The 23,619-nt window shown below is 42.8% G+C and overlaps 1 protein-coding gene across 1 annotated transcript; it reads left to right on the forward strand.

Annotated features, from left to right (window-relative positions):
• Positions 1 to 11,883: 11,883 nt before the first annotated feature.
• Positions 11,884 to 12,325, forward strand: INAFM2 (InaF motif containing 2). Its single transcript, XM_060262345.1, has one exon. It carries the CDS (start codon positions 11,966 to 11,968, stop codon positions 12,323 to 12,325), a length of 360 nt encoding a protein of 119 aa, XP_060118328.1. The 5' UTR covers positions 11,884 to 11,965.
• The last annotated feature ends 11,294 nt before the right edge of the window (positions 12,326 to 23,619 follow it).

The raw sequence follows: 23,619 nt of genomic DNA on the forward strand, positions 1-23,619 counted from the left end.
GGGATGTCTTACAGGCCCTGCGGAATTGAGTAAGATCCCGCAGGGCCCTTACCTCTTCCGGCAGCTGGTTCCACCAAGATGGAGCCATTACGGAGAAGGCCCGGTGTCTTGTAACTTTCAAGCGGGCTTCCTTTGGCCTGGGGACAACCAGGAGGTTTTGGGTTCCTGATCTTAGTGCTCACTGGGGAACGTGTGGGAAGAGACGTATTACACTGAATACCAGGAAATAATGAGTAAATACAGTTGCCTGCAAAATCTGCTTACAATACCTTATTTATTTTTTATTTATTTATTTATGATTTGTATCCCGCCCTTCCCACAAGTGGCTCAGGGCGGCTCCCAACAATTAGTCAAACATAAAATTAAACAAATATTTGAATATATAAACAATTAAAACATTTAGAACAGTTAAAACCTTAAAACCATTAAACATTCCAAAACTATGTGAACAGGAGTTTGGCAAAGCTACATTGAGTTTCTCGTCTCAGCTAGGTGTAAGCTAGCCGGAAGAGGGTCGTCTTACAGGCCCTGCGGAACTGAACAAGGTCCCGCAGGGCCCTCACCTCCTCCGGCAGCTGATTCCACCATGTAGGGGCCATAACAGAGAAGGCCCTGTCTCTAGTGGATTTTAAGCGGGCTTCTTTTGGCCCAGGGATAGCGAGAACATTTTGGGTTCCCGATCTCAGCACTCTCTGGGGAACATGTGGGGAGAGACGGTCCTTCAGGTAGGCAGGTCCCAGGCCATATAGGGCTTTAAAGGTAATGACCAGCACCTTGTACCGAACTCGGTACATCACTGGAGAGCCAGTTTGGTGTAGTGGTTAAGTGTGCGGACTCTTATCTGGGAGAACCGGGTTTGATTCCCCACTCCTCCACTTGCACCTGCTGGAATGGCCTTGGGTCAGCCATAGCTCTGGCAGAGGTTGTCCTTGAAAGGGCAGCTGCTGTGAGAGCCCTCTCCAGCCCCACCCACCTCACAGGGTGTCTGTTGTGGGGGAGGAAGGTAAAGGAGATTGTGAGCCGCTCTGAGACTCTTCGGAGTGGAGGGCGGGATATAAATCCAATCTCTTCTTCTTCTACTGGAAGCCAGTGCAGGGTCCGAAGACCCGGCCGAATGTGTCCCCACTTTGGGAGACCCAATAACAGCCGGGCCACGGCATTCTGCACCAGCTGCAGTTTCCAAGTTCGGGACAGGGGCAGCCCCATGTAGAGGGCATTGCAGTAGTCCAACCTCGAGGTGACCGTAGCATGGATCACTGTTGCTAGGTCGTCGCGCTCCAGGAAGGGGGCCAACTGCCTTGCCCGCCTAAGATGAAAAAACGCGGACTTGGCAGTGGCTGCTATCTGAGCCTCCATCTTTAAAGAAGGCTCCAATAGTACCCCCAGGCTCTTGACCCTGTCTGCCGCCATCAGCGGCGCACCGTCAAAAACTGGTAGGGGGATTCCCCCCCCCCCGGTCCCTGACGACCCAAGCAAAGGACCTCTGTCTTCGCAGGATTTAGTCTCAGTCCGCTCAGTCTGAGCCACTCAGCCATGGCCTGTAGTGCCCGATCCAGATTTTCCGGGGCACAGACCGGTTGGCCGTCCATCAGCAGATAGAGCTGGGTGTCATCAGCATACTGGTGACACCCCAGCCCATACCTTCGGGCAATCTGGGCAAGGGGTCGCATACCTAAGCATCAGCATCTTTCCCTCTGAAATGAAGGCTGAGGTTTCCCATACAGACATGGCACCTTGATAAAACATTGTCTCCCAAACTCCTGTAATTATAGGTTCCCCTCAAAACTGGGAGTTTCCTTCCTGAGACAGGCAGAACTTGGGATACAGATTCCAAACTCCCTCCAAGGATGGGTCCAATCAGTTCTAAAAGAGAGGCAGAAGACCAGGCACTTATCTGTCTTGCACAACCAGAGGCTCGGAGGTGGTGATGGGATGTATTGATTCTTCTCCTTCCTCTCACCATTGATCAGTGTAAAAATGTCAATGTAGCTTGGGACTTTATTGCCAACCTAAAATGAGATAAGGCTGTTTTATCCTAAGATAGCACGAATCCATCCATATTTGTACCTACTTTATTGTCCCTTCAGGTTTAAGGAGTGCTTTTAAACTGATGGGTCCCATCTTTTTCCCGCCATCTTTTAATGGTCTGCTCCTGGCCTGAGGACTATTTTCCAAGTATCACCTTAGGCTATTGAATGTTATTTGATGCAGTTTTCACTCCCTTGACATGTTTTTATAGCTTGTTTCATTATATTTTTACGTTGTTGTATTTACAGTTTTATCACCACCTTATGCGACCTGGAGAGAGAGAGAGAGAGAGAGAGAGAGAGTCTACACACACTAGTGGTGTTGTATCCCTGTTGACAAAGGGTTCACACAATCAGCAATGCTTGGGGGAAAGCAGCATTTAAACATTTTGTGCAAAGCATCTCCATAGGGCAAGGCTTGTGGATAGCATTTATCTGAAGGCTAGGAATTTCTAAACCTGCCTGGAAGATTGAGACACAGAAAAAACAAACGATCACGGGTGTTCCTTTAAAATGTCCATTCTAATAAGCTGTTTTGTAGCAGCAAGGAGTGGTTCATCATGCTTTTTCTCCCTACCACCTCATATATTTTTGGCAGTAAGCAGTCAGTGGCATGGAAGAAGTGGCACTATGAAAGATTTCCATAATCCTACCAGAGCTATGCCTAGAATTCCTCTCTAAGACTTTAAATGAGCCCTGGTCTGTACATGTGGCAGAATGAGGGGCTAGAGAATGGCTATATCACATCAGACTGTGGAGGGAGTCACATGCTTAATATTCTCTTACATAAAAACTCCCTGTAAATTAAAATTTCCACATCAGGGAACAATGTACAATCCTAGCCAATGTTTGCTATATTAGCTTCCCACTGACAGTTAACCATTATTTTTGGAGAATGAAATATAAGCTATCTCTTGCAACCCACAGTGGTATAATCCATTCTAGGAGCTCAGCACTTTTCCACCTCAATTCTACCTCATCCTGCTGCATGCCTAGATCAGGCAGATAACTGCTACCTTTGAGACCCATATCTTGAGGCTGGTTGCACCAGCATGCAGTGTTAGTTGCTATGGCAATAGCAGGTGCTACCAGAACTTCAGCTGGTTTGCTTCCCCTCTCCCTGAATATCTGCACCTGCACAGACAATAAATTTGGGAAGATTATCCCAAAACTGGATTACATTGCTTTGCAAAGGTTTTAATGCAGAATTAAGGAGTTACCTTGGATTTGCATAGCCAGCCCCACTGCTCAAATTTCACTATCCACATGGGGGCCAGCAACTCACAATTCAATAAATAACAACTATTAATGTCTAGTTATTAGTGTCTGTCTATGGTCAGTTTGTGTACATCAGCTGCTAAATGGTTCGTCATGACAGAACAATCACTCAGCCTATACTCCTGACACATTAGGTCCCAGATCCCTTGTCTGATATGTTTAGTACCATTAGCTAAATTAGGTATAGACTTTCCTGTCTCGCATTGGTAAAATTACTTATGACAAAAAATACATTCCTGAAGACATTAGTGTATATCCTTCACAAAGGAAATCTAATTTAATGCAACTTAGTTCATTCTGGAAATCCCAAGAAAAGTGTTTAACATTTCTTTGAAATTATATAATCAGCCTTCCCCACACAGCATGGGAAACACTCTTTTTAAAAATAGCTGAACATGTTTTTGACTTCAATTTGCTTTTAGCTGGATTGCAACTGATCTGTGTTGTCTTGGCAGAGGAAATGCTGAACCCTGCCTGCCTGTGGAACAGTAAAACCATTTAGACCATCTTAACACCTAGAAGTAATGCTGGGATAAAACCCAGCAGGTTAGTTAGTGTGTACCTTTAGTCTTTACATATCTACTTCTAAGTCTGTCTCTACAGCACTGGGAGTCATTATACCTTCTAATAAAATACACTTTGCCTACAGTGGGGAACAGGCAAATGAATCCTTTTTGTTTGCTTTTGTGTCTTTATGCAATCATGGTGTGCACTCTTGTCCAGCCCATTTTTATTGTTCAGACTGATTATTTGTTTCTTTTATACAGTTTATATGTAGTTTATATTATAGTTCGATGTGCAACATAGATCATAGGTGTATTTATTAACATGATTTATTGGCTGCCTTTCAAAAAGAAGGAATATGACATAACACAATTTCAGGTATAATATTTTAAAATGTATTGATGTACAATGTTGAAAATCTATGACTGCATTCACACACACTATATAATGCACTTTCGGTCTATTTTCTATGCACTTTCCAACTGAATTTTGCCAGTTCACAAAGTGCACTGAAGGTGAATTGAAAGTGCATTATTTAGTGTGTGTAATCACAGCCACCATCTTCTACATAAGAAAAAAGGAGAAGGAGGAGACTGGATTTCTACCCTGCCCTTCACTTGGAGTCTCAGAGCATCTTAAAATCTCCTTTCCCTTCCTCTCCTCACAACAGACACTCTGTGAGGTAGGTGGGGCTGAGAGAGATCTTTCGAGAGCTGCTCTTGAGAGGAACAGCTGAGAGAGTTAGGACTGACCCAAAGTCATTCTAGCAGGTGCATATGAATGAGTGGGGAATCAAACCCAGTTCTCCCAGATAAGACTCTGTGCACTTAACCACTATACCAAAAGAAGCTCAAGGAAACAACAACAAAAAGCCTTACAAAAACCCCTCAGGGGTTCAGTTTATTCTGCATCTCTTCTATCTATCTATCTATCTATCTATCTATCTATCTATCTATCTATCTATCTATCTATCTATCTATCTATCTATCTATCTATCTATCTACCTATCTTATTTACGTTATATTTATGTCCCACCCATTCTATGTAGACTCAAGGCGGCTTTCCATGCTAACTTTCTGTGCTAAGTTATACTATTAGCTGCATATATAGAATTCAAGTGGTGGTTTAAGAGAGGTCTGTAGATCTCAAGAAACTCAACCAAACCAGCAATGCAGTTCTAAACAGAGTCCCCCCCACACACCTGTTGAAGTCAATGGGTTTGGAAGAGTGTAACTCTCTTTAAGATTGCACTGCTAAACTCCTTGATCCCCCTGTGTGCAACCACAGGTTGTTGTGTTTCCATGCCCTGTTTCAAAAGTAGAGAGCCCATGGTGGCAAATTACCTCAGGATTTGGAATCAATTTAGACTCAGTTTACCTCTACCTCTTCTCTTCTAAATAGTCCATCTCTCCAGAGCCTGAGTCAGAGAGGAGAGGGAGGAGAACATCCCAAGGTCAACCCTGTTCATCTCACACATTTTACCTAAAAGACAATGCTGGAGCACATCTTTTCAGCTCATGATAGCAGGCTACCAAAAAGGCATCAGAAAAAAAGACCCATGTAGATTTGCTCGTGGCCAAAAGAAAAGCTGAAGTTCAACAGACACAAAGGCAATACAGAGAATCTTCCTAGAACAAAATATTTGAAGGTGCTTTTTCTTTTATTGATCACATGAGATCAGTTCTCATGGTATTCTTTTGATGTGATTAATTCTCATGTTGAGAAGACAAATGTGAGAATGATCATGCTTAATAAATGTTTTACAGATACAGAATGATCATTCTGGTGTTCATCTTGTTCCTAAGTTGCTGTGAAAGCTGGCATGGTGTAGTTGATAGGGTGCCAGATGTTTTGTAATTCGCTTTAGGATTGCACTGCTAGACTGACCTGTGAAGGAGAGGCCGATCCAAAAACCTCCTTATTCAGAGTCAGCAAACCTCTGAATTCCAGAGCTAGGTAGTAACAGCAAGGGAAGGCCTCAGCTTCTGCTCTATTTGTTGGATTTCCAGGGAAACTGAGTGGCCATTGTTTGAAGGGCAAAATGCTGGATTGGTCTGGCCTAGCAATAGCAGTGCACTTTTTATGATGTTCATATGGAGGGAAAGTATTACAACTCAGTTGTGGGAAGCTGACCAGACAGCAGGCCTTGTTGGGTGAACAGAACCATATAGATAATTTCAGAGGGTAGTTGTTTTGGTCTACAGCAGAACAGCCAGATTTGAGTCCAGGAGCACCTAGAGACCAATATTTTTTTTTTTGGGGGGGGGGGCGGTATAAGCTTTTAAAAGTCAAAGCTCCTTTCATGTCTGGCCAAGTGAGATTTGACTCTTGAAAGCTCATATCTTGAAAATCTTGTTATTCTCTAAGGTTCTACTGGACTTACATCTAGCTGCCTAACAACATATTTTCTTAATTCAGTGCTAGGTTATGTATAACTTTTCTGCACAGTACCACTGTCTTGAATTCAGATCTGTACAATGGGACCAGCCAAGGCTTCTGTTGAGGGTTCTGCAAGTCCAAGGGAACCCTCTGATTTGGGGGAAAAAAGAAGAAGAACAAACAAATGAATTAATAAATAATCTTAGTTTTCAAAATGTGCCCTAATTTAGAAGATATTCCATCTAGATCCTCTGCTGTTTTTGAGAGCAGCACAATCTCTGTTCATGTGAACAAATTACAGAAGAGGATTTGCAATCCACATTTGCTGGAGTCAATAGCAATAGATGGGTTTCAAGGACTACAATCTCACAGATGAATAAAAGGGGAAATACAAAGTATTGTACTTCAAGCTTCACATAAACCTTCTTTTCAGCATAAAGTGGGGCAGATATTCATCATCTGTATGATTTCTTCTAAAACAAGCCTATGGGTATACAGCAGGATTTTACCATATAGAACTTCTTGACTGATGACTCTCACACCTCCTGTAACCTAACATCAAGGGCACCATCTACTTGACTTCTCTGTGTTTTGCAGCAGTAGCTGAGCAACAACTAAGCAACAGTGAAGCCCTCCAATGAACAGTGCCAGCTGGAGGTCAATTTCATCTCATTGATGCTAAGAATTCCAACAGCAAATCTTATCTCGTTGTCTGACTGTGCATCATGAGTGTGCTGCTCCCCCCCCCCCCCTTACTCGCATTGCCCACTTAAGACGGATTTGCTGGACTCCTGGGAACCGGAAGATTTCTCCCAATTTAATAAAGGCTTCCTTCCCAGTAGCCAGTCAGAACACAGAGAGAGATAAAGTCAAGACTGATCAGAGAAGGAAGGCAGGAACTGAAGGCTGACTGGGTGGGGATTGCTATGCAAATTATTATAATTTTACAGAGATAACCTTCTCACTGCTCACTGATGTTCTGATTCACATGTTCTAGTTTTTTGTAACACTCACTTTTGTAACGCACTCACATTAGCATGCATACTTCTCATTTTAAGGGGTAATTCCAGGGCCTTTTTAAAGCAGGAATGTACAGGAACATAGTTCTAGCTGTCTGGGTATGTGGCGTAATATGACAATGAGTTTCTGCTGGGCTCTTTCTACAAAAAAAGCCCTAGGTATTTCCCTTATGCATTTATTTATGTAGGCATTTTTATCAAGAAAGCTGAATCCTTACAGAAGTGATCAATGTCTATTTGAAGCAGCCAGTTTTCAAAAAAATGTTATGGAACTGTAATTCCAAATCTGATTCTGATTGTGTGTGAAATCATCAAATTATATGAAACCACAGTATCTAGAGTCTGGGGAGCAGAGGTGAATTGGGAAGTGAAAAGGGCCCTGGAATAAACCAAGCCAGCTGGCTCTTGCTGTGCTACAAGCCAGTACTGCAAGGCTCTTCTGCAGCATGAATGCTGGCTCACCCACTGAGTGTTCCCACAAACTGATCGTGGTGCAGGAGGATGCAGTTAGTGATTTGACACTGCCAGGTCTGAGCAAAGTGGTCCCCAAGGCAGAGTTGCTGGGGCTTGGCTCTGCTTGTTGATTGTCACCCCTGGTCCTCTAGGGTAGTGGCAAACCAGGAAATTTCCCTATAATTTACATGGCCTGCCCACCTGCCCACCCCCGCTGGTAAAAATCCCTTCCTTTATCCCCACTTCCTTCACTTTCTTATAAAAAACCATCCACTGGCTATTCATGTGTTGATTAGGTTTATAATCTCAACCATTTCAAACCAAGAAATGTTGCAGAATTTCAATCACTGAAATGTAGAGTATTCATTACTTCTAACAGTAGCTTGTGATGGTCACCTAGCATATACTATCTGGAATAAGGGCCAATTCCTAAAAATGAGGGGCATTTGGCAGCTGTGTAGAATACACAGGGCTCTCTTCAGGAGCTAGCTTTACCAGAGGGCCAATTTCAGGAGGGCCAGTCCCATGTAAACCCTCAAAGGGCTGCTACCAGTCATGGGGCCCCAAGAACATCTCTTTCCATAAGCAGCTTCTGGATCTTGGGTGGCAACTGCCAAGTCAGAAAATACTCCTTAGGGGGTTGGATGTGCATTAAAATCTGTAAGGTTCTGAGGCATGTCCAGATAAGTGTATGAGTATCATCCTAAATAGAGTGGCTGCTTGACTTTGTTCATCTTAGAAATGGAGTAACTCTGTTCAGGAGGGCACTGTAAGCCTCCCCAAATTATTTTATTTTTGTTTGATGTAAAATATTTTATCCTACCTTTTTCAAAGATCTAATGTACAACAAACGTCAAAAAAGGCAAACCCCCCCAAATTTCAGCCTCTGATTTGTTGACACACTTGTTGAGTAGTGGAAGTGATATAAGAGAGAAAGAATAACCCAATCCAGGATCAAGAGTTCTTAATCAGCCTCTGCATCATCTGCAGAAAAGCAATCAGCTAAACAACTGTAAGATCCAATGAAGCAAGTACACAGGGACCCATACCTGAGCAAAGATCATCAGTACAAGCCTCAAATGCCTTTATATTTTACAAGAAAGAAAACAGTTTCTTTCAAAAGAAATATTGCTTCAGAAAGAACAACTTAATGGTCTTGAAAACCTAGAAAACAATTGAGAATGTTTGTGTCTGTAAATGTGATTATGCTTCCTACGATCCATTTAGGACTTGAGTGATTTAGATGTATCTTATCAAGATCACCACGTTTACATATATTCCTGTCTTTTAGCTCCCATCTGTAATTACCAATACAGTATTTGATATAAGTTGAACAGGGCACATTTGGGCAATCCACTCTTCTATAGATAATCATTTACTGCTATGTAAAGAGTGGTAAATCTGCAGTACTGCAGTCGGAGCCCTCTGTTCACAACCTGAGTTGAATCCCAGTGGAAGCTGGTTCAGGTAGCCAGCTCCAGGTTGATTCAGCTTTCCATCCTTCTGAGGTCAGTAAAATGAGTACCCAGCTTGCTGGGGGGAAAGTGTAAATGACTGGGGAAGGCAATGGCAAACCACCCCATAAAACGGTCTGCCATGAAAATGTGAAAGCAACGTCACCCCAGAGTCGAACACAACTGGTGCATGCACAGAGGACTACCTTTTTAAACTCTTAATGATAATTATTTTAGCAGATAATGCTAAAATAGTCAGGTGGATAGCCATGTTGGTCTGAAGTAATAGAACAAAGTTTGAGTCCAGAGGCACCTTTAAGACCAACAACATTTAATTCTGAGTATAACCTTTCATGTGCATGCACACTTCATCAGCTGTTAGCAATCAGAGAACAATGTTCATTTCTCACAATGCCATTTCATAATCCTCACAAAACCATCAGAGAAGCTCATGGACTACTGAATATTGTAATACATTAATTTCATTTAGTATTATACCCCTCTGATGGGACAGTTTATAAAATCCAAGTCACCATTTGTCTTTCACTTTTATATTCACTTTTATTTAACAAAGAGTGGGAAAACTTGTGTGTGCATGGATAAATTAAACTGAACTAGAAATATTTATAGCTGTTGTTAGAAATCACCCAGATAATATACTAAGGACATTTTCTTTCATAGCGACACAAACGGTATTGATATAATGCCAAATGGGGTTCTGCTATAGGAATCCCAGGCATCTTTTCCTACCTCTGTTTCCTGTCACCAGCAAAATGAGCAATGGAAATACTGAGTAATATATTTTCTGCCTTTCTTCTTATTATATTACTATGAATTGTGATTTTTGTCACAATTACTCATGGAGCACTCTATCATACCAGTCCAACTACCAATATTTCATTCACAGATCTTTCTTGCATCCAGTCTCAGTTATAATCACCCAGCACTTATGCATTTTAATTTTAAGTGCCCCTTCCTGACAGCAACCCCCCATCCCAACCCTATAAATAAGGCCTGAGGAAACTGTTTCAGTATATCTGATGAAGTCTGCTTGCATAGGAAAGCTTATACTGTGGATAAAACTTAGTTGGTCTTAAAGGTGGCACTAGACTGAAACTTTGTTCTACCCATTATTTACATCATCTTTGTGGAAAGTAGTGGAATCAGTGAAGGTTTTCCAGAACACAAATCCTATATTTTCCAGCATCCAAATTCTAGATTTTTGCTTTTCTATATCAAATATACAAACACTGAATTTTAACCATGCTCCTATGCAAGATTATGTGTTAATTTTCACTAAGCATACTATATTCATCATATATATGGGTAACGTATACATGTATTAACCTTTTCTATTAACAACAGAAGTTGATAAAGTATATTAGAAATTTTCTGATTAAGCAATCATGATGTTTATTTGCTCATTTTGCATATCGTTCCCCTCCTTTCGCATATTACAGCCATTTTAAGATTGTACATGTGTGTAATGTGTGTCGAACTGCTCTGCATAGCAGGTCAGGGCATCTTAAGGTTAAGACTAGGAAAGAGCTTTATAAATGGCCTTACCTATGTATTTTTGTAATGTCTGTTCAAATACTGGTAAACACTACCCATCAAACCAGAAAAGACGGAAGGGATTCTCATGTGAAGTGGGACTCCCACAAATGTGACTTGCAGGGACACTAAACAATTCCTGGAGTTCATCCCCGACAAAATATCAATTTAGTTCTGGGAAAGAATTGCCTGTCTGGCACATTTGTTTTTCCTGCTTGTTAACCTGTTCCAAACCAGGCAACTTTGAGAGCACCAGGAGGTGGGTTCCCTTGCCGTTTCCTACTAAGGCATGTTAACAGTAAGGGAAGTAATGTCTGGAACAGGCTCCCCCACCCCACCCCCCGCAAGAATATTTAGGATTTTGGAGCATCTCTCAGCCTGGACTTCTGCATGTCTACTGGAAAATAAGCAATCCGAAGTTTGATAAGACCTAGTACTAAATTATGGACAAAAATTGCAGTTTTAAGTTGCCTCTTCATTCGCGTCACCCCACTCAAGTCTCTCACCGAGAAGCCTTCCTTTTAACAGTCGGCTGAAGTTGGTTCCTGGTTGCTAGTTCTTAATTCGCCAATCCAGTCACAAATGCTGTTGATAATTAAAAATCTCTGCACCTCCCCCTCTAAAACAAGGGACTGGGGACCAACTTCAGTCTCCTTTTGACACCGGCGCTACGGCTATCATTAGGGGCGACCCATCTCGTTAGAGATCGTGACGGAAGAGAGAAGAGGAGGATGCCCTGACCCAGCCGCAGCCAACCCCCTCGCCGCGCAGAGCCCAGCGAGCCCTTGATGCTTGGCTCCGCGCCGCCTCCGCTCGCCGGTGGTCCTCTCCGGGCTCTGCTCTCCATCGCCTTTTTAAGGCGCGGCGGCGGCTTCTCCTCCTCCTCCTCCTCTCTCCCACCTCCTGCGCCTTCAGATCGCTCGGCGTTGCCTCCCACCCACCCGCCCGCTTGCCGGCCCTGCCCTGCCCTGCCCGTGCCTTCTCTCCGCCCTGCCGGCGGTTGCGCGTCGCTTGTGCCAGCAGCGAGATCCGCGGAAGAGCAGGAGAGGACGAGGCACGCCGCCCAGCTGCAGGCCAGCCACTGCCACCGGGGACCCCTGGGCTTTCGCCGCCGCCGCCGGTGCTGGGCCGAGGGGCCGGCGGCTCCTCCTCCTTCTCGTCCTCCCTGCGGGGCCCGCCGGCAGCCACGGGGCATGTCGTGATGTGAGGAGCGGCGCGTCCCTGGGGCCCCATCCCCGTCGGGAGCCGGAGCAAGACGGAGAGGGTGGTGGAGCATCGGGCCAAAGGCCGCGCCCCCATGAAGGAGAAGGAGGCGGGGGCGGGCGGGGAGCGGGGCAAGCCGGCCACCTACACCGGGGACAAGAAGGCGCGCATGGCGGCCAAGACCAACAAGAAGTGGGTGCGCCTGGCCACCGTGCTGGCCTACGTCCTCTCCGTCTCGCTGGCCGCCATCGTCCTGGCCGTCTACTACAGCCTCATCTGGCAGCCCGTGCGGGGCGGCGGACAGCAGCACGCCCAGCCGCAGCCCCCGGGGCCGACCAGCCCGGGCCCCGGCTCCGTGGCGCCTGGCCTCCACTCCGAGAGGACGACTGTGCCCGAGGAAAAACCCAGCCCGACGGCCGCGGCCCAGCCCGCCCCACTGGGCAGTAGCGACTGAACCGGCCCCGGAGGCCGGAGGCACAGCCCACCCCCGCCAGCCCAGCCTAGCCCCGGGGGCATCCGAGCCACTGGCCGCGGAGAAGAGGACAAGGGAGAACCTCCCAGCCAGGTCGCCACGGCCAGAGGGGCAAGCAAGGACCCCAGCCGGCTGCTGTCCCTCGCCTTGCTTCCTAGGACGCGGCAGACCCCCAGGCCTGCACCGGGGAGCGCGAGGAGACTGGAGACGCTTTGATTCTGGTCCTGTCCATTGGCTTCCCCGGCGGAGGGACTCCAGCAGGGAGGGGGGGGAAACTATGATCATTTTAGTTTCTACAAATGAGCTTTATTAATCAGTAAATTATTACGGGGAGGGGGGGCACGTGGAATGGAGCTCAGGTATGTCAGCCTAGCTGAAATGTACCCAGATGCATTTCCTTTGTATTCTTATGTATAGATTCTTTGTATACAGATTCACTTAGTTAATGCTTAGAGAGAAGCTATATAATCTATATTCTGTATACACACACACAGACACACAGATTGCTGAATGATGTTTAAAGGGCTATTGGGAAAACCTTGCTTTGATAGTTACAGCTAACCTGGGGCAGAAAGGAATACCGCTTGCAGAAGCTGCAGGTGGGAGGGCTGATTTGCCCCTCAGTTTATTATTCCTTGCTTAGCATATATTTTGTTAAACACCAATTTCTATATTTTAAGCAGAAATGTTAGGTTTCATTTTCTGCTGTAAACAGAAATTTATTCCTGAGGTTGTAATGGTCTCATGTACACTCAGGCTTTATGACTGTGCTTCATTAGAGGGTTAACCTTTGGACAATTCATGCCTAGGCTAAAGATGTCTGATTCTGCACTCATTAAATCACTTTCCTTCTGTTTCCATTGCATGTTGTAATTACTCATACAGACCAATCTGAAATCTTGGGCCCAAAGCCTGTTGATTTCAGTGCTTAGGTATGCCCTCCGTAATGTTGCAGTCACCTGTCTGTATTAATTTCATTCTTCTCAATGCAAATGGCATTCTCATAAGACAGTATGGAAGCAGCAAGCCTTTGGTTTGTGTCTGGGAACCCCCCAGAACTATCCTCCTGCTCCTTTCATGCTTATTTCTTATGTGTTCTTGGAACTACTGCTGGAGCATCAGAAATATGGGAATTGAATTTAACTGAAGAACAACCTACTATTACTCCAAGTGCAGACCTTCCTCTGGTACTTTTAGAAGTAATTCCAGCTTTAGACCAGTGCTCAGACAGGTGGAGCAATGACCCTGTGATACATTTGTCTTCATATGTACAATTTATGAAGGAAGGTTTGGGGCTGTGGTTTCCATAGAATTTATGCCTAGTTTCTCTTAAATTTCTGTCTTCATTTTAATTAGGAGATGTTGGTGTACAAATTGCCACCATTCATGATTTTGTTGACAAGCGGAGCATGATTACAAAGATTAAAAGCCAATGCCTAGGCAAGGGTGGCATACAGGCTTGCTTTAACTGTCCCCCACCACATGCAGGTCATGATGTTTACTTGTCCAGATCAGTTTAAGGTAAAACTGAACGCTATGATAACTGTCTTGGATTTTTAGGAAGGGTTGCTTCATACAGTATAGTTTTTCCCTAGGGAATTCAGTCTTCATGTAGGAAAGTGCTATGAGTCTAGGGGCACACTAACAACTATATCACAGGATACGTTTTCATGAATCAGAATAATCAGATGTGTGAATGAGAGGTTATGCTACAATGTGTTTGTTAGTTTTTAAGGTGCTACAAGATTCTCTGTTGTTTTTTGCTGCCACAGACCAATATGGCTGCCCCTCTGGAGCACTTGGCCTGGAATTGTTGAAATGCTGTGCAGAATGCTGAGGATCAGGCAGGCACGAGTGTGTAGCAGTTACCTGATCTGTGAACCAGCAGTGGGGTTGGGCGGGGGGGCCAACCCTCTTTTTGCTGTGGGTCTGCACTACAGGGTGTCTTGCATCTTTCCTTCAAGGAGATTGCTTTCTTGATAAAGAATTCTGATGTATAAAGTAGCCCAATTTCCACTGTGCCGCAGTAGATGGGAATTTAGAATCTGATTCCTTGTGAGCACCACCAGCAGCTTATTACCCTACTAAATCCCAGAAATAATCTGGTATGTCTGGCTAGATCTCTGGCCACTTCCCCCCCCCTTGCCTTAAAAAAAAAAAGGAAGTGGGCTTTGCACTGCATTTGTCTGACAGAATCCAGGGGCTGAAGTGATAAACTAAAAAAGAAACCCCAAATATTTTGCAGTTAAGGGCTCTGATGGGGCAGGATGTGGGGGTAGTCTATAGGCTTTTGGAGAGAAAACGTACACCTGAAATGTGGGGAGAAGCAGCCCTGATACATTTTAAATGAACACACTAGAAAACCACACATCCTCTGTTTTATGAATTCAACCACATAGGAAAATATATAGTCTTAGAGGGATTTCCAGTAATTAAAAAAATACGTTGTATGGTTAAAGCTTCTAGACAGACATTATAGTCTGAAGGGTCAAATGCTCAAAAAGAACAAAATTAAAATGTTGGCAAAATTGTTTTCATATTGGGCTGAGAAGCTGCTAGCAGACTGTATGAGAGTCAGTGAACGTCAGATTTAAATAGTTTTAAATTTAAAGTTGTAAACATGCTCTAATGTTGTCTATATATAATTCAGCCATGTAAGCTGCTATGTCTGTATTCAGAAGTTCTGTATAGTTTTAAAAAATATTTTTAAGGTTAAAAAAATACATTGAGAGATTTCTGCTTAAAACTCATGCGCCTTAAGACTCCCCCCCCTTGTGTCTGTTTTCACATGTGGGTAATGGGAATGGAACATGTGAACTTGACCTCTGGTGTGCAGATTGTTCTATTCTGATCATTTAGCCAGAGATCAGATCTTTATATATATCACTCAGACCATAATAATTGACAAATTCAGTTATTTCTGTTGCTTATACACAAGGCTGGGAAGAAATAAGAACTTTGGCAAAGGGGCACCAACCCAGAAAATAGTGAATTGTGATGAAGTGCCACTGAAATAAGTGGATCACATTACTTGTGACTGGAACTTACGTGTGACTGACTTTCTGTGGCCTGGGACCAAAATGCGCAGAATTGCTTTTTGACTTTTAATGCATGATTTTGACCTTTTGGGAGCATAAGGAAAATGCTGAAGATGTAACTAATTTTATACATTTCTACAAGGAAAGCACTTGGGTTTAAGAATCACATATTCCTAAAGACTGTCCATGTGATCCCTGTTTGAGTCCTGGCCAAACACTGCTCCCCAGTGGGTGTGCTCAGAGGAAGAAATTCAAGTAGAACAGCACATGTGTGTTATGTCCTGTTTTGTACACAGAAGGTGATGTGCAAAGGGACCCTTGTTATGGTTATTATTTGTGTCATAAAAGGGATTAGACCCTCTTGCAGTTTGTTGCTTTGAGTTGGCAGAAGCAAGTTTAGGACAGCTTGATCTGGAATTCATCTGCTCTCTATCTCAGAAGGCTATGAGTGGGAGTGAAAGGAAGCAGATTCCTGCTCTGGTGTCTGGATAGTTTCTTTGAATTTGTTTTGGAAGCCAGACTATTACGAGAAATGCTGAGTCTTCAAGATCCTGTGTTGCTTTGGAAGGCATTCCACTGATTTACAGGTCGTTTTATGCTCTTAAAACTCAAAAAAGAAATTTGCTAAAGCAGAGACAACACTTTGAGGACTTTTTACAGGCATTGGGTATTATGTAGACATGGGACTTATATTTTTTTTTCATAAACAGCCGGCAGGTTTTTCAAGATTACTGAGTAAAGCTGATGGAAGGGAAAGTGAATTGAATTTAAAGACCAACATCTAATGCCTGCTTATTACTTTATTGTGACTGTAGGTATTTCTAGAATTTCTATATTTGGCGCTTTTCACATGCATTCACAGCATTTCCTCCGGAAAGGCTGCTTGCCTCACTAGAGTGGTCTGACCTTCTTTTAGGCCCATTGCTCAAAGGTCAGCAATTAAACTCTTCAAACTGAAGCTAAAAACTGTTTTCTGATATAACTGAGGTCAATCAGTTCCACATACATGATGATGGTTTCATTTTTAAAAAATGTGTGTGTTCGTATAGTTCAATGTTGCTTGATAGTGGAAATATGGCTGTAATATTGATCTGTAAGTTCAGTACCTGTAAATTCAGATTACTTGTAAATTCAGATCAGTGTGAGTCTTTCTATCTATAGTGAAAGTATGAGAAAGACCAGGGTAGGGAGATATGGACAAATGCCTGTGGAGTGAGAGATCTATGTGATGACAGTCATCCTTTCGCTGGGATCCTTTTCCCAGATGGAAATGCCAGCATTCCAGGTTGGCCTGCAATGCTTTTCCTTCCATTTGTCTGAGCTGTTGATACAGGCTGTTGTTCATCTTTGTTACCATTTTAAGCATACATGATTATCAGCTTACTGAATTCCCTGAGAAGGCTCTGTGATCAAAACCAGGAGTGCCGGAATTATTATATGGGGAAAGTATATATAATTTTGGAATATCTGGAGTCACTCCACACTGCCTGTGATGGTCCCTCAATCAGTGGATTAGCATAGTCACTAAGAGGATATTCCATGCTCTGAAACAATATACACTAACTAAAACAATTATAGCATTATTCTTGGGAGGTTATGTATCTGTTCCATGAACTTGATGGCTTATCTAGAAGAGAAATATAGCTACAAAGCATCTGTCAAGGAGATCGCCAAGATATTTGAATTGTATTTTATAGCTGTTTTATGATGATAAAATCGATTACAGCTGTGGGCTCCAGTAAACTGCTGTATGGACCTCCTGAAGAAATGCTGGGTAGACTGATTCCTCCTCCCCAAAGAATCCAATCATGCAGAAATTAGAACTGTGGTACATTTCTTAAAAAATAACCTGTAATGTTGTTACAAACCAAGCTATTTTAATGAGCCCAGGGCATGTGAAAACAATTAACGTAACTGAAATAGCCTGTCTGCTCATTAATTTGTTTAACACATCCAGGATTTTGTAACTTCCTAGGAGATGAGCTGATTGTATAAGGTATAACAGTTGCAGGGGCCATTTAATGGCTCATGAATGTCTGAGGCGAGAGGATGGATGGCATCAGTGACTCACCACTTGCCAGCTTTGCCACATGTTCACCTGCATTTCAGCATTTGTGTGATACCCACACAGCCCCCATTCTGCTGATAGGTCAAGCCACATCTGCGCCACATGTAAAAACTGAGGGAATCACAATGGGGAGGTACCTATTCCATTTTCAATACATTTTTTTAAAAAACCAACCCAATAAATACATTTAAACTATCTATGTTTACCAACAATTTTGAAATACTCTTAGGTAGTACAACGTTCCACTTTGAACAGTCTCCAAAGAATGTTTAAAAATTAATACGTTCACACAGTGGCAGGGCTTTGTTGAGCATTTGTGCTCTTTGCATTTTTTAGGAAAGTGCTGAATGGTCATTTCTGTGCTAGACTTGTGTGGCAGGGAGGGAGTTCAGATTTTTAACTGAGTAATACTATCCTTTTTTAAAATATCAAAAGTTTTCATAGCATGGAACAGGTAATATAGAAGAGAGTGAGTGTTGTGTATAACTAATCAGCCAATCTCCAGTGAAGGCCCATGATACTGGCACTCTCACTTTCTATATGGCAACCACTGTGGTATAATGAAAAGTGTTGGACTAGTCTCTGGGAGACTCGGGTTTTAATTCTCACTCATGCCATAGAAGCTCACTGGGTGACCTTGGGCCAGTCTCACACTCTCATCCTAACTTACCTCACAGGGTTGTTGTGAGGATAAAATGGAGGAGAGGAGTATGGTGTATCTTGCCTTGGGTCCCCATTGGGGAGAAAGGCAGAGTACAAATGAAGTAAATAAAAACAACTAAAGTGTACTGTCCAGGGAAAGCATTGCACTTTCTTGGGTACAAAATGTGGACTTGTGAGTACTGAGGAAATGAAAGATTTTCAAAGAAAAATGTGCAGACTGTACACAAAAGTGCATTTATAGGGAGGGGCGGTGGCTCAGTGGCTGAGCATCTGCTTGGCACTCAGAAGGTCCCAGGTTCACTCCCCGGCATCTCCAGCTGAAAAGATCAGGTCGGGGATGATGTGAAAGGCCTCAGTCTGAGACCCAAGAAAGCTGCTGTCAGTCTAAGTAGACAATGACTCTGATGGACCGATTTTCTGATTCAGTAAAAGTCAGCTTCATGTGTTCATATGTAGTGTAGCAATTGTGATTATGCAGATATGTCTTCCATATTTCTTTAACCCTCTCTTGGGACTCATTTAAATTTGATGCCATCTGTACCAAGCTACTAAAGAATATTTCTGCTCCACACAATCGCTTGAAATAATTATGATGTTGGTGTGAGGAAAGTCTCAGGAGCTATAGTTGTCAAGGATATGTGATACCCTAAAGGAATTGGGCTAATTTGGGTGGGAGGCAGCATACAAATATTATGGGCTTCTGTGATGCAAACCAGAGTATTTGTTATGGGCCCTGTATGTTTTTCCCTGCTATAAAGACATGGTCACCCAACATTTTTTTTTTTGGCACCTGCCAAGTGTTTTTACATAGTGGGTAGAGCCAGGTAGGGCTTTTGCCCTGCAAGACTTCTGATTGACTTCTGGATTTGATTGGCTGTGCAGATATTTTTAAATGTTGCTTTTGCCACCACAGTACAAGGACTAACAAACATTGTATTACTGAAGTTAAGCTGTGGCAGCTGTTTTGTGGCTCTACCTTCTGAAGCAGCCATTTTGTTGCGGTGCCCACCATGCCATGTCAGAATTCCAAATGTGCCCACAGGCTCAAAAATATTGGGGACCCCTGATTTATAAGATAGGATATGTTATTCTTGGTGTTCCTGTTCATCAATGTGCATGTGTTCAAAATATGCTTAGACATCCATGATAGTCCCATGACATCTCACATCACCAACAAAAACCTTGCAGAGTCACCCAAACAGTTGATTTGCATGCTCTTGCCCCATGTTTAACCAGAAATCCCTCATTGTTTGCTCACTAAAGGAAAAATTAATTAGATTAATTCAGCCATGCTGGTTGATTTAGCTTTTACCAGCAATCAAAACAAGGATTCATGCAGTCCCCCTCTGACTTGTGGGCTTAGGTCTGTGTGCCTGTCACATGTGAAAGGGCTACAGTCACTTATGTTAGCAGTTATCTGAAAGCCTCCTTATGAGTTAGTGGTTCACTTACATTTATCTGCAGTAGACAGCAGGAAGTCACTGGTTCAAGACGTTACTGAGCAATGCATCTTTTTTCAAATCTCACTGGAGTATGTCACTGCTCAGCATCTCTGGAAACCAGTCCTAAACTGATGAGTCAGGACATGTTGTGTGGCAGCTAAACAATGCTTGATTTGATGCTGTAGTGCTGTAATAGATCATTTTATAATGTAGGTTCCTTTATTCAGCAGGGGTGTGTGGATACTGCAACGGCTGCAATATGTGAGCACTATGAAAGCTAGCACAATAGAAGCACCTCTGTACATTCTAAAGATTTTAACTATTCATTGTCTTTTTGGAAACTCTGGAAAAGTATTCTTTGGGCCAGTTTGCATATTATGGGTTCTATGTGAAAGCTGGCTGAAATGCTGTCTGGCACCACATATTTGCATGCTCATCAAGAGGATCTTGTGATTGTTTTCCCCCCACACCAGTCCACCACAAATGCCCTAAAGTACAATTTGTGACAGCAACCAGTCTCAGTGAGCCATTGCACACAAGTAGCTTATTCCTCACTTGGTCACTGCACCTTATGTGATCAAGAGCAGCCTACATGCTATGGTAGCCCTAGGGAGCAAACCTGAACAAGTCTGCTTGGAAGGAAGTTCCATTTTATTCCATAGGGACTTCCTTCTGGAAGTAGGATTGCAGAAATCATCATGTATAAACTGGCATACCTACTCAGCTTCTTGCTGAATTGAGAAAGTTAATGTAGCTCAAGAAAGCAGTTAGAGAGGTTGTAGTTATGGGTGAGCGTCGTGCACATCAGCATAACATGAACCCAAATAAGTTAAGTCAAATTTTCTTTTGAATATTTTGGTTTTTAAAATTAATAATAAATAAAACTTATCTAGAGTGGCTGCAATAGTAGATGACAGATATATTATAAAGCAGAAGATATAAGCAGGCATTTTGACAGTTCTCTAAAATAACAATTTCATGTTAAATATTAATATTCTGCCTAGATCTGTATATTATTTGTTCTCATGGCTAGATATAGATATTTAGGCCCACTAGGGATAGACATGTGGGTTGCTGTGTTCACATGCTCTAAGCAAAGCTTCTGGAGACATGGGGCTGTGCGTATTTACACAGAACCTTTGGAGTGCCCTAGAAGATGTTTTCATTCTAATGTGTACTGTAACTCTGCCCAAACATTTAGGGGTATCTTTCATTGCAATGATTATATAGGCATTCTATTCAGAACCTGACAAAGTACTCTTATGGCTCACTACAGGAACAGAGTAGTCATATTAGCATTCCCACAGGAATAGTGCTAAACACTGGAGGTCAGTTTTCATCATTTACACATACCCAAACACATGTGCCTTACCAAAACTTAGAAACAATGGCTTGGAATGCTGCATCTAAAAGAGAGAGAGTGATGCACACCTAATTCAACATGCACATCCATTTTTCATATTTGACAGGGCTTGCGTGCCTTTTTTTTTGTATTCTGGAAGGAGTAAAAAAAGGTAAAGGGAGCAATAGACCTGAATATTGAGTACCTTTGGGACCAGGATGATGAAGTACCTGTCCATGGAAATTGCTGCCAATTTCTGTGACTGCTGTATTTCAGTCGGGGCACAGCAAGCATTGTGCTGGGTAGGAAGCTTTAAATAGCATTCCAATGTTTTATTTAAGCTTTATATTACACCATTTAAATATGGAAGTGTGCCTTTAATTAAAGGACATTATAGCTCCTTCAGGCTTGCAAACCAATTATGCTCTGTTTGTCTGGAGAGGAGTTGGTGGGGAAAATAATTTAATATCTGAGTTGCAATGAAATATTGTACTGAAATGCCAGTTATAAAATGTAGCAATCCTTAGCAGTGCTGCATTGTACTTTATGCTGATCTTGCAGCAGGAGGAAAGTTTTCAATGAGCTTAGCAGCAAAGAGGGTCTTTCTCCACCTCCTTGCAGTTGTATTTGTCAAATTGATGTAATATTGATGCTGGCTGTAGGGCTTCCTAGTGTGTAATGAATTAATTATCTTCTTTTTAGCCTGGGTTTACTCCCCCATTCTATAATGATATGTTGGATTCTTACTACCTGAATGTGGAACTTTACATTTATCTCTGTTGAAATTCATTTTATTTGTGTTACCCCAGTTTTGCAGCTTGTCAAGATCATCCTGTTTCTGTATTCTACTATATTTGTGACCCTTCCCAATTTAGTATCATTTGCAAATTTAATAAGCATTTCCTCTACTTCTTCATCCAAAGCATTTATAAAGATGTTGAACAAAACAGGTCCCAGGACAGATTCTTGAGGCGCTCCACTTGTCACTGCTCTCCAAGAGGATGAGGAACCATTCACAAGCACTTTTTGGGTGTGATCTGTCAACCAGTTACAGATCTACCAAACAGTAATAGGATCCAAACCACATTGTATCAACTTGTCAATAATAACAGTATGTGAAACCTTATTGAAATCAAGATAAACTATGTCTACAGCAGTCCCCTGATCCAGCAAGGTAGTAACTTTCTCAAAAAAGAGATAAAGTTAGTCTAACATGAATTGTTCTTGAGAAATCCATGCTGGCTCTTAGTGATCACAGCCATCTGTTCTGAATGTTTCAGGTCTAAGTGCTTGATGATTTGTTCTAAAACTTTTCCAGACGACATTGACCTCCATTCCTGTACACATTGGAAATACTTTTTTTCAACTAAAATCTCAGCTTTTTAAACCTAAAAAAAGATCCTTCTTGGCATGGTGTTGTTAGAAGTATCTTCTTCATGTGTCGCATTGTCTGCAACAACCCCCCCCCCCCTCATGGCACTGTCATTTTGACAATACAAGTGGGTAAGGGTTTTTCTATGCCCTTGAACTGGAAAATTCCTAAATTACTCTCTCTCCCCTTCCCCCAAGCAGTAATTAGTGTGAGGACAGTAATTAGTCTTTTTAATGCAGATGACTACAATGGGACACCCAGTGTGTTCCAGGATTAGTATCGCTAAAGGATTCAAAGGGGTTTTAAAGCATAGTATTGTGTATTGCACTACTTTTAAACAGTGCCACAAACACGTCAAAACTTCTCTTAAGAGGCATAGAACTATGAGACCATCATGACAACAGGGGGTGAGTACAATCTGCATCTGGGATAAAAAGGAATCTGTCAAGCACCGATATTTCCCAATAACAGCGTCCTTTTGTTTTGAATCAAAAGATATGTTTATTTCAGGAAACTCAGGAGCTTTACCAAGGACACAAGCCTTGGGAGTAATGGAGTACCAATGGTTACAAAGTTGCTATATAGGATATCATCAAAGGTTACACTACAGATGCATACTTGAGTCACGGGTTCAAAGGTTACTAAGCAACTATCTATTTATTACTAGGCATCTTAGGCTATTAAAAAATGTCAGAAACATTCTCACACTTCACAATAAGAATTACCTGTGTGAAACTGAGGGTTGATACTTTGAGGTACCAACTGCTAGCCTGTACCATAAACATCTCCGGGCCAGATGGCTACATCATAAAAGCTGGTCAAGAAATGAGCATGCTTGACAGAAACTCTAAGCCCAATTTAAGTGCACATATAAGAACTATTTATGCTAATATATATGCAAAATAAACAGGTGAAACAACCAAAGGGGGGAGAGACTCCCTAAAGGGTATGTGGCTTATTTGTCAGGATTCAGAGCACTGCAGGGGAGGAGGAGACTGGAACCAGCTGGATTAGCATATTCTCACCACCCCACACTTACCCATCACAGGTGTATGTGGAGTGTATGCCCATGCCACTTCACTTGACACCTTCCTCCTTCCTGTCAGCCTCTACAGGTTTGGGAAATCCCCTGAACATGCTTCCCATTTGCTTGAGATGATGCCCTGACTCACTGCTGTAGACAACGTGACTGCAAGTAATCTGACTCCTTGCTATGGCTAGTCAAGATGCTCAGGGCTGGCTGTTATGGGAGAGGTGAGACTTGCCATTGCCATGGCAATGGCCCAGTACACTGGTTTGGCTATGGCATACAGTTGCTATGGCCTGCCTCCCCGACACTCCCAAAAAGATA

Source organism: Heteronotia binoei, chromosome 21 (assembly GCF_032191835.1).
Source record: "Heteronotia binoei isolate CCM8104 ecotype False Entrance Well chromosome 21, APGP_CSIRO_Hbin_v1, whole genome shotgun sequence".
Taxonomy (NCBI): domain Eukaryota; kingdom Metazoa; phylum Chordata; class Lepidosauria; order Squamata; family Gekkonidae; genus Heteronotia; species Heteronotia binoei.